General features: G+C 44.3%; 1 protein-coding gene across 1 annotated transcript; it reads right to left on the minus strand.

The window, feature by feature from the left end:
- LOC128939176 (p53 apoptosis effector related to PMP-22-like) lies at positions 1-10,554 on the minus strand. The gene is made up of 3 exons (XM_054279992.1): positions 10,344-10,554; positions 3,044-3,187; positions 1-2,419 (listed from the first exon to the last, which is right to left on the minus strand). The coding sequence occupies exons 1-3, from the start codon at positions 10,552-10,554 to the stop codon at positions 2,184-2,186; spliced, it is 591 nt and encodes a 196-aa protein (XP_054135967.1). The 3' UTR covers positions 1-2,183.
- Positions 10,555-11,941: the final 1,387 nt, after the last annotated feature.

Below are 11,941 nucleotides of genomic sequence, written 5' to 3' on the forward strand. Positions count from 1 at the left end.
CATTCGAAACAAGTGTCACATACATTAATATCACTTGAAAGTAATTAATAACTTTTTGCAATAGCTTTCTCTGGAACACTGAAGTTGTGTAACATGCTGGTTATGCTTCTACCCCTCCCAGTACATTCAGAGCCAAGTTTATTTTACATTAGTCCTCTTCTGACAAGTTATGCCAATGCTTATAAAAAAAGCACACAAAAGACTTAAATTATGCTAATCCTGATTACCATATTACCATACCATCTTCCCTGTCATTAGGAAAGGTGTCCATTTTCTTACACTTTCTTCTCTTTTTCAGCTTTAGTTGGGCAAGGGTTTTCCCCACTTGAGATTCTCTGCTGTCTTTTGAATTCACTAGAAGTAGGTACTATCATTTCTTGTGATAAAATCTACACAGTATTCCCCACCAGCCAGTACTGTACAGAAAAGGGAAAAAAATTTAAAAGGACATGTTTGCCACGGAACTCTCTTATTTGGCAAGAATCATAAATACAATTGATTGTATATGCTACAACTGAGCTCACAACACAATTCTGAAATCTGCAGACATTTATGCTCTGTAAAGTTATAAAATACAGGCCTAGAAGGGACCTTCAGGAATCACCTGGCCTCTCTAAATCAGGATCACATGCAATATATAGCATTATCAATTTGAAAAAGGTGTTACAAAATGGAAAGCTATACAATATATAATACAAGAAATACTGGGCATTGCAAAAGATCAGTTGTAAATTACTTTAGCTTTACAGTCTGTTGGTTAATGCTTTCTAAGTTCTATTTTGTACATGTGCATGAATACACATAGCCACCACTTACCCTCTCCTAAGTACCTGGTTTATGAGAGTAAGAAATAACACAGAGAAACATGCAGCATTTGCTTTCCACCCCACCTATATCCTCCTCAGTCTGTCTTTGCTAAAGCTACTTCCCCCATGGCTGGAAGAGGAGTTCAAAAAATGAACTTCTTCCTTCTTCCCCAGCTGAACAAAGCCCTGACAAAGATTACAGACTGTAATTAAATCCGCTGTAAGATGCTGCAGCTCCATGACCAACACAGACATGGCTACACCTCGCTGGAATATTTATTTGGAACTGCTGGCTGCAGAAACACAAATGAGGAGCCAGCCAGATTACTCCAACACTGATGTCCGTATGAAGTTTGCATACGTATATTGCTCACAGAACTGCCTTTCTATTTCTGCCTGTTACCCCTGCTCACTCACAAAGCAGCCTAAGTTTGCTAAACTCTGAGGTACCTACAGTGTTAGAAACCTTTGGAGGTTTTTAAACACCTTATGCTAAAATTTCCCTCCAAAGCACATTGATAATTAAAACACTGCAACTTTACAAAGGTGGACTAATAGAATAGTTTATGTTTCTTCTCAAAGATACTTTCTAAATCAGCATCCCTCATATACCATGTAAAAATGTATGTAGTTTAGCATCTGAATCCATTACAACACACATATGTGATTCCATCACAAGTCCTGCTGTGGCCACAAACCCACCAATGTTACATTAGCCACTCTTATGTTACACACGCCAGCTCCATGCTTTGGAGGAGACCTTGTCCAACAGCACCAATTGGTGGAAAATAAATTTTAATTTTATTTTTCCCTTAATTCAAATAGCTAGTAGTCAACAACAGCCCAGTAACAGGAATGAGAAGATTTTTAGGCAGCAGATGACTGTGATATAGTGATAGTATCACAGAAGTTTCTTTCTTGGGACTGACTTTGACAGAACAAAAAGCATTCATTCGAAGGCTGTGTTTTGTCCTAGCTCCATTCAAAGCAATTTTGTCAGAGGTGAAAAAAAAAACCTATCTCACAGGACACACTAATGGGTTGTTTAAAATCTTTTCCTTTTCCTTTCTACACTTAAAACACTATCATCTATATTCATAAGAAAATATTTGAATAAAATAAGGATGACTCAATTAATTGGGAGGGGAAGGAGCAAGCAAACCACCCAAACTGAATTGACATGAAAATATGTAAACAATACTTTGGGAAAAAGCTATTTGGATTAAGATGCCAATGTTTTTCCTAATTTATTGCCAGCCACAGTAAGAAATACACTGGCAAAATAAGGTGAGTTTTTTTAGTCTCCTACAATCACACCACATGTACATCAGAGGCGCTCCTCTGTGTTGACAGTTGACTGTACTTGGACTTAATCTTTCAATTTAAGTATGGTGCTCTCTCTGGGGAGGAGTAGTAATAGGTAGGCTTGATGTTTCCCAGGACTTCATCCTCCCAGTTGGGGAGGCAGCAGAAGAAGAAAGCACAACCTATTACAACAACAGTGCTGGCCCAGCCAAAACCATAGGCCCAGCTGAACATGTTATCTCCTGTCAGTGGAATGTCTTCTGTGAATTTCACTGGGTAAATGACCAAGCCAATGATCTGGAATGCAGCTAGAGAGAGAAAAGAAAGAAAACCAGGAGTAAGTTAGAGTGAACATATTACGGTTCCCATTAAGAAAAGGTACCTGGAGATAAGTGCATACTTCAGATATGTAAGGATTAGCTTCAGACCTGCAATCAGATCTGCATTGTTACAGAGGTATGTGAGTTCTGTCCCAGGCAGATCCCCACGCCCATGTGGCTGCTGCAGCACCTCAGCTGCCATTGCCAGGTTGCTAAGGCACATACCTGCATGCCGTGACCAGCCCTGTCCCACAGCCAGCACCGGCAACCCTGCCCAGCCAGTTACCTCCCAGAGCCCTGCTCCTCCTCCTCCCATCAGAAAGGTGGGAAGCACCCACAGCTCTTAAGTCTTAGCATGTCACATGAAGGGTCAAAGGTGTTGGGCATCCCCATGAATTGATTTTGGGAAAGTGAGAACTGACAAAGGCCACTGGAGCTTCCCTACCCATTGTGCTTTCAGAGCGCAAATTCGGCCTTCCCTTGTTTCCCACGAAAATGAGTCATAAACCAGACAAAGACAGCTAATTTCATAAGGGAGGCTCCATCTAGCATGTTTTTCTGCTGATGCCTGTTTCACATCTAAAATAACCTTGTCTTTGTGCCCAGCCTTACCAACAACAAAGAGCAGGCCTCCAATTCCTCGCACAAAGTTGAAGCGGAGGATCTCGATCGAGAACGCGATGACTGCAAGGGCGAAACAGATGACCAGGATCACAAAGCCAACGAGGTATGTGGCAGCTGCTGCTCTCCCCCACCCTTGAAGAGAAGACAAGGAAGGTATTACACACAGCAGTACTCTCCTGTAGGTCATTGCAGCTCTTTGGGTTCCTTTATTCATTTTTTATTGAAACCCTTTACTGTCAGAAGCATGTCCTTATGTCAAAGCAATGCTGAATGCCTGCAAAGCACACAGCTGCAGAGCAGGGGGCACCATCACTGCTGGAGCAGCACAGGACTCCCTGCCAGATAACTTGTCTTGCTGAAAAGGGGATAGAGTGCAGCAATAAAAAAGGGGATAGAGTGCAGCATACAAGAGAGATAATTCCTTCAAACTCTGTATCTGTAAGACACCCACAGACATCTGAGCAGAGAGGGCACACAACTGCTGACAATGTCCTTTATCACTACAACTCCTGTTCCATATTCAAGTTTACAAAAGCACTTCCATGCACAGAGAGGTGTGAAAGCCACAGGAGATAACTGCTGGGAAATAATTGTGCTGTCTGCATAACACTTCTGTTTGTTTATGACAAGAATAGGGCATGTGGAGCAAAATAAGCATGACCAAAAAGAAATAAACCTGCAATAGCTGAAAAGATGACAAAAGAATGTTCTTGAAAATAAGTATCTATTCACAGCTAAAATGTAGCAGGTGGAGGAGAAACAGCAAAATCTGAGGTAAAAGTTGACGAATCCTCTTTGAATCATTACTTTGACATTCGCTGGAACAGGGTGTATCAAGCTACTTAGTATCAAGCTACTGCACGCTGGAGAGGCTCAAGCATGAAGCAAGGGCTGTATTCCAAAGGAGCAGCCCCAGCATCCAGAACTCACCTGGCACAGGCAGGGCTAAGGCAACAGTGGCAGGAAAACCTCCTGGATAAACAGCCAGCGATTCTGCTTCGGCAGTAACTTGTGAAAAGGCCTCACACACCTTGTCCTCTTCAGAAACCAAGCAATTTAGGTGAGCCCAGTGCAAACAACTACAAGCAAAAGTGTTCCTGCCCTGGAGGCAGGATACCTGCCCACAAGGGCCAAACCATACTGGCTAGTGCTTTGTTTTCCAGTCAGCTGTCATCACAATTCAATTCCCACATCTACGTATTGTGGGTTTCTACTTTCACACACTCAGACAGAGGTAGGGCCGGATCCTGAGCTCCCTCTAATGTAGGAATAAAGAGGCCAGTGAGATCTAGGTCAGAACGTGAAAAAAAAAAAATCCCTTTCATCATAGCTGTCCATTCCAACACAGTTGAAGTGACTTTGGAGATGTCCTGCTTTTAATGTAGTCTCCATTCTTTCTTTGCAATTTTCTGTCTGAAAGCAAAGCATTGTTTTACAGCTATTTTAATTAGATATGTTTGAACTGGTTTCTTTCTTTCTAATCCAACAGCAAAAGTAAAATACAGCAGTGAAATACATCAACCAAATCTCTGCCAAAACTTCCAAATAGCACCACTGCTACCTGAAGGCAAAAAAAAAAACTGACACAGAAAAGATAAGGAGAAGTCTTTCTTTCCCCTTTCCCTTCCTGGAGCTACTCAAGACAGTAAAATCTTCTCAAATTTCTTCTTCTTCAACTAGTTGTGCATGTCTCATACCACTTCCCTGAGGGAATGATGAGGGGAAGAAGTGGGGAGGAGACTGATGACGCCTGGTGTGTAGAGCTACATCAGTGGTTTGATAAAATCTTTTCACACAAAATATTCTCTGCCATATCTAACACAGGTATTGAATATTGTCTCCACAATAGGATTTCTTTAGTGATAAATAATATAAAGGGATATGTAACCATTACACACAGCCAGCTCAGGAAAACCCATTCAGACTAGATGATTTAGACAAGGTTTTATCAATATTTGCCTTATTAAGAAAAAAAAAAAAAGCACAACAAGAAGGAACACCAAGTTACCATAGCATATTCCCTTTCAGATGCTTTATTTATGCTGACAAGATGTAGGAGGACAAATCTGGCATCTGTTTGATAAAATTTAAGTTGTAAACTCAAATACACCTGCACGTTAGACACCTTGAGGTTTAGAGCAACACAAACACAGCTGGAGGAGTACAAGGCAGAATGCCCACAGTGCTCTCTCTGCCATTTTCATGTCATCTGTACTGTCTTTACAAGCATAATAAGCTTTTGGATACAGGTCAACCCAGGCTCTGCTCACAGTGATTGATTTTCTTGGCTCTGGCAATAAGAAAATGACAACACATATAGCTGCAGGAGATATCTTGTCAGGAAGATTAATATCAAGCTCAGCTTTGCTTCAGATCTTCAGAAACAAGGCAGCAGTAGGTAGCACCATCATGAAACTCAGTGAGTTTTGTGCTCATGTGTGACAGAGCTCAGTAATGGTGACCCAGGACCTTCTGCTCTTTCTTCAGCTGGATTATCTTTTCCAACAGCACTTTGCAGCGGGTTGATGCTGACAAGACCTGATAAGATTGAGTCATAGGTGCTGCCCACAGCACTAGATGGGTGTGCTCTGGGCTGGGTGACTGTTGTCAGCCACTGAACCATCAGCCAGACACCTGATCCCCTGTGGGAATCACAGGACTTACACTTAATTTTTGAGATTTCTCTTACATTGTGTATATATATAAGTCTCTTGATAAGTGACTGGTGGGAGAGACTGGGATGGGAGGGTGCACCTTTCCCAAGCATAGGGTGCAGCCCTGGGATTTTCCTTATCCACATGACCTTTTGCCACCCCCACCAGCAGGGAGACTTTTCACCAGAGGGGCTGCTGCAGAGCCAAAACTGAAATTGCTGCTTTTCCATGAAGGATCTCCCTCATCCCCACACCAATCAAGTCAGGCTTTCCCAGCTCCTTTTCCTCCTAAAGGCTTCTGAGAGCTGACAGAGTCCCCACAGGCACCCAGCTCCCCTGTCTTTCTGAAAGATCCTCCCCCTACAACTCCCAGCTGCCAGGAGGGGAGAGGTGCAGCTTGACCCTCTCACTGTTTGCTGCCATAAGAGCTGGAGAGACCTGCTCACAGTCAGAGAATGACAGATTAGCCCCATATGATTTATGCTCAAAAGTACCTTGTAATCATAAGATATTTAGCCAGAATTTAAGCTTTTCCATAAAAATAGAAAATTCACAGACCCATTCATTTGTCAGAGAGAGTATTTCTTGTGCAAAATAAACATAAATATGATGTATGTTTATGAAATCAACCAAGAACACCACAGTGATTTGGAGCTGCATAAATAGAAAGGCAGAAGAATTGGAGAGCAGAAAAGCAGAGAAATAGTTGGGGATATTAGTGTTTCCAGGTCAGCTTGGCCTCAAAGAATAGTCAAGTTCTTTGCATCTAATCAGCAGAAGAGTATTTATCTATTAGGTGGTGTTGAAAGAACATTTAAAAACAACTGTTCAGAAGGTCTGTAATTATTACGAAGGCTTAAGAGTTTTATTACATAGCATTACATTAATGATTACTATGGGAAGGAACTCAGCTGCAAATGTTATCATGCAAATAACTAGGAGGGGTCATGATTACTAAATGTTAATGATGAGCACCAGTAATATGATGAAATTAAAAGAAAGCAAGCAACAGTGCCTTAGCATTAAGTGTGTTTCCTGACTTCATCTGGCCATGCCTTGGCGTCACCAGGGAGGAGGTGGAATCTCTACAGGCTAAGAAATTTAAATCTAGATTTCTCTTTAGAAATCAATAAAAGGGCTGTGAAAAGAGTCTAGCAGGAAGATGAACTGCTACAGGGTTTGAACTAACAAGACTCTCATATTTGTTCATTCACTTCCAGGAGCTGAAGCTAGTTTGTTAGCTTGTGAATAAGTGGAAGCTTTTATCACAACCTGCAGAGACTGGCGGCCATGTTTTTGCAATGTAGCTGTAATATTCTTGTGTATGTAAATGGCAGTAGCAATCCTTGTTTGGCCTCAAGAGCCCATTACACAGAATGTCCAAAAATATTGGACTTTTTTGATGTCATAAAGGACAACACAAAGCAAAAGAGCAGTGTCAGCACTACTTTCTTGCTCAGGTAATATGTGAACTTCCATGGTAGCATGACTGCTGAGAGGAAACTATGTACATACCCACCATGAGCACAGAGGACCCCAGAATCCAAGGTTTGCTGGGAGGGCAGGTTGGAAATTAATACTGGGAATCACAATCTGTTTTGGCTTTAGGAGTGCAGGAAAAGCAATTACTAAACTACCAACGTATCAAGTGCAAGTCTTCTAGTATAAACCTGGCTTCAACTGAGAGCTGAGGAGAGGCACAATCCTACACATTTCCAGCTTTTAGTCTCTGGATTGTTAGCAGCAGAAGTGTCCCTGCTCAGGAGCCAGCAAAGTGCACTGGCACAGACATCAGCCTCACATTTCACTGGGATCTCTTACCAGGAAGTTGCAGTAAGTGTTTTCTGGGTGTAGGCAGGGACGCCAACTGCTACAGCTTTCCCATCAGCATTTCCCAAGTGCCTGCACTTGCCTGACACTATACACGATGTTAGCTTGTCTTGAATGCATCCTGGTGTTTGTAAATCGGACAAAAGTGTGCCTGAAAAGAGGTGTATTGAAAAGGTAAGCACACACCTCGCATTCCTCCTTTATTTACCTGGCCCCTCAGCGAAGTCTTCACATGAACTCAGTTTCACCAACAATCTGTGGTATCAAAGTCCATGCCTCTAGGAACATAGGTACAGTGGCACAGCTCCAGTGAAACATGATTCACAAAGGCTGGGCTCCTTTTTTTTTTTTTTCTGGCACTTACTAAGGATCCAGAAAAATGCTTCCCTTTTTCTTTGTTGGCTGGTACATACCAAACGAATACCAATTGGCTCTTAGTGTTAAGAAGGAGTTAACCTAATGAGGTTACCTTTACTGCATATGTACACACCCATCTTTTACAGTGTTAATTCAAAGCAAGGTCACTGGGACCAGTCATTCAGAACCAGGAGGGTGCAGCCATCCATAAATATTGCTCCTCAACTTACAATCTCATCACTATAAAGACAATCATCCTTTCCAAGTTACACAGTGCAAATAATCTTTGTCATAGCTGATGGCTTGCTGATATGTTTTAAACACACAGTCAACAGTTAAATCCTGCAATGGTCCAGACTTAGTCATCTTGAGTCATATTCTAGTGCACTGCAGCACTTCTGCGTTGCAACATTTTGATAAAACATAGACGCTGCCAGCCAGGGCACTTCCCAGACACAAACCAGCACAGAACTCTAAACAAAATCCCTTCCCTGTCTCCCTGCCACATGACATCCTACTCTTTTTCCCTTTCACTTTTTCCCTCTCATGTGGTATTTGCAAATGTGCATTAAGGAGCTATGCAGTTTAGGAGACACCTATTTGCAAGTCTTTGTTTGTTTTTTCCTGCCCCTTTCCCCTCATTTAAAATAAGTGACTCGCCTGCTTTTTTTCCTACCTCTTCCTCATACACATGCCACAGCTCAATTAAGAATTTGTCTAATGGCAAAATCTGTTAATGGAGATCCACTCTGAAGTCTTCATTTCATCAGGAGAGGTGCAGGATGGTTAGTGCACAGCAATTATTGTATGCAAAACACAAGTTATGCATCTCAATTAGTTAACCTTTATTTTCCTGCTTCAGTGCTATAAATGCCTGCTGGGCATTTTTTCCTTTGTAAATGCCCTCACCTATTTTGACAGTAATTGCATTAGCATAGAAGAAAAGAAAACAAAACAAATCAAACCTGAATTCGTGTGTTACATCCTGTCTCTAGATGCAAATACTATTTGAGTAGACAGTGGCATTGATGTTATGAAAATTTGAGAACAGGCAAATTCATATAAATAAGCCAAGGATTTAAATAAGTTTTGGTTTAAATAAGCCAAGACTTAAACAAGTGAAGTCGAGGATGCTGTTCTTCTGTGTCAGCCTGTTAACAAGGAAAAAAGTGCTGAAAACTGCTTTTGTCCCACAGTGCTGAGGGCTGACGCAAAGCACACACCCATCAGTACTCAGGGACGTGTGAAGCTGTGTCACTTCAGGAGAAAACAAATCCCAGTGGCTGTACTGTATTAGCACTTTCCCCCTGTGCAATGCAAATTTCAGCAACTCTGCACTAGCTTTCCTTCTCTGTCTGATGGGGGAGATGGATATTTTCATCTCACTAGCCAGATTTCTTCTACCTGCAGTGAGGCTTGAAGTCATCACCCAGCTGAGAAACAAAGCCACTTCTCTTACAGCGTACTCAGGACTTAGCTTGCGCATGAGTGCTGCAATGAAAAGCTTCTGGAAGTGAGTCTGCCGTGCTCAGGCAGCAAGGGATCTGCGCAGGGAAACAGTCCCAGCTCTCCCAGCTGAAACACACCCTTCCAGCCCTCCAGTCCCTAAAGAACCCTCATCCAAGATCTTAAGGCGGGTCTGCTTATTTGTCCAGAAATATTTTGTTTGAGGGAAAAGCAGATGTAATCAGACCCACGTGTCCTAGCAATAAAACAAAAAGTCCCCCAAAAGACCTAGAAACTGAGAGTGTGCAGTAAGAATGTTACCGTGGGGATGCCAGATACAGAAGCAGCTAAACAAGTTAAAACAGAGGCACACTTATCCCTGATTTAGGCCCCAGTGCAACAGAGAGGTACAAAGGAAAGAGAATTTTTTTCCTTGCCTTCGAACCCACTTCAGACCATTTTAAGCTGCGGATCAGGAGGCATTTTAATAGCTGCACTCCCTTGGCCAGGAGGGTTAAATTAAGGTGCTCTCTTCCCCAAAAGGATCAGGGAAATACCATTTCACTGCTGTCCAGGCATGATCCTGCATGGAGGTTTCCACACTGGCCGTCTGACCAGGGAAGCCAGCGGCACAGGGAGGGAGCAGCCAGGTAAGGCTCTGGCACTGCAGCCCGATGAGAGCTCAGGGGCAGCAAACACACAGACTTGGAGCCAGCTGCTATCATACTTTGGTTGTAAAATAACATGAGAAAAACCCAAAGTATCAACACCCCGGCTTCTCAGTGTTGTACCGATTAAAAAAAAAAAAAAAAAAAAAAAAAAAAAAAAAAAAAAAAGTCGCTCGGGAGTAGTCTAGCCCTGTGTTTCGGTGCTGGTTTAAGCCCCGAAACAGCATGGATACTCCATTCCAGAATTCCAGAAAGCAGCCGCTCCCCAGCAGAGTTAGGGAGGTCGGTAGCCTGGCACCGCTGCCCCGGCTCCGCGGCGGGCCCCTCACTCACCGTAGTCCATCAGGGACTCGCAGTTCCAGTTGAGGTCCTCCTCGCCCCGCGTGCAGCTCTCCCACAGCGACGCTTGCTGCACGTAGGGCTCCGACTCGGACTCCAGCCAGCCGCGGCCCGCCAGGGCGATGATGCCCATGATGATGGCCAGGCCCAGCAGCAGGGGCAGGAGCCACCTGCACCTCCAGCAGGCGAGGCCGCACACCACCATCGTGCCCGGCCGGCGGCGCGCCCAGCGAGCCCGGGCGTCGCGGGTGTGGTGCGGCGGGGACGCTCTGCCGGGACGGGAGACTGCGAGCGGGCCGGTCCGAGCGGGGTTTTAAGGCGCCGGGGAGGAGGGAGTTCCACCCACATTCCTCTGACTAAGCCTGCCGCCGCCGGCAGCCCCGACCGGTGGGGCTGGCGGAGAGCGCGGAGGGAGCGGGGCCCAGCCCGCTCCGCTCAGCCCGGCCCGGCCCCGCTCGGCCCCGGGCCCTCGCTCGGCCCGACAGGGCTCAGCCTCGCACTTCTCCTCCCGCTGTCCGCCACCCTCCCGCACCCGCTGCCGCTCCGCCGTCGTGGCACAGACACCGCAAGAAAACGCAACCGCAGCGAAAACCTTTGCGGTTCTCGGGGTTCCACCAGCCCTGCCTTCCTCGTGGGCGCTGGAGATCATCGTCCTCCTCTCTGATAGACCGACCAGCATTGCCCAACACTGATAATACTGATGGTGTTAGCCACTGCAGGTACCAAAAGCTAGCAAAAAGTTGCCTTTGCGGTTGACAAAAAAAAGAGACACCTTAAAGAAAGGTGTCATTTGAGGATGGAAATATGACATTATTAACTAGGAAACCATACTTTGTTTCACGTCACACTCAGCATTAAACAAATGCATGTTTCCTAATGGCCATCTAATGAGCATTTCACTGCACTTGTGCTCTGGCTTCCAAGCAGGCTGCTCTGGGCACTGGACAGAGCCCAGCAGTGGTACTCAGGACCCATCTGCCCTGATCCTTTCCCATTCCGTGTGTGGAAATGCACTGGAAGATGCCAGATGACCAAAATGAATGTTTACCCATCACATGGCATGAATGGACACCCACCATTTTGGTCAAAGGAGAAGCACTTCTCCACAATAAAGTATCTACATATCCCATTGTGTCATTCCATTGCCCAGTATCAAAGCAAACTCATTGTCTGAGCAGACACATGCCCATGACAGGACTAGAGAAATGTGTGTTTTGGGCACACAACTCACACATATTTGATTGAGTCCTGGAGCAGCTTCCAGGCCTCACCAAAGACATTAGGAAGACAAATCTCTGAGATATGAAGGACTGAAAATAACAGTGGGTGAGGGGGATTACATGTGCTTAATGGAGAATGGGAGCATGTGAGTTCTTGTTGGACTGTATAAAATGGGATTTTGTCACACCTATGTCACATATAATTAAACTGTGCCCAATGCCAATTCCTCAAGAGATATTAATGGGAGGTGTCCTGTGAGGAGTGACATCTGAGTACTGACTGCTGCCAAATATTAGGGAATGGGCTGAGATACTAAAATCAGAACAATAAGATGATACAACTATAGGCAAGCTGCAAAAATCTCAGGCAGG

The sequence above is a fragment of the Melozone crissalis genome, unplaced genomic scaffold, assembly GCF_028551555.1.
Source record: "Melozone crissalis strain CALT ecotype California unplaced genomic scaffold, PUWL_Pcris_2 ptg000027l_1, whole genome shotgun sequence".
In the NCBI taxonomy this organism is placed as follows: domain Eukaryota; kingdom Metazoa; phylum Chordata; class Aves; order Passeriformes; family Passerellidae; genus Melozone; species Melozone crissalis.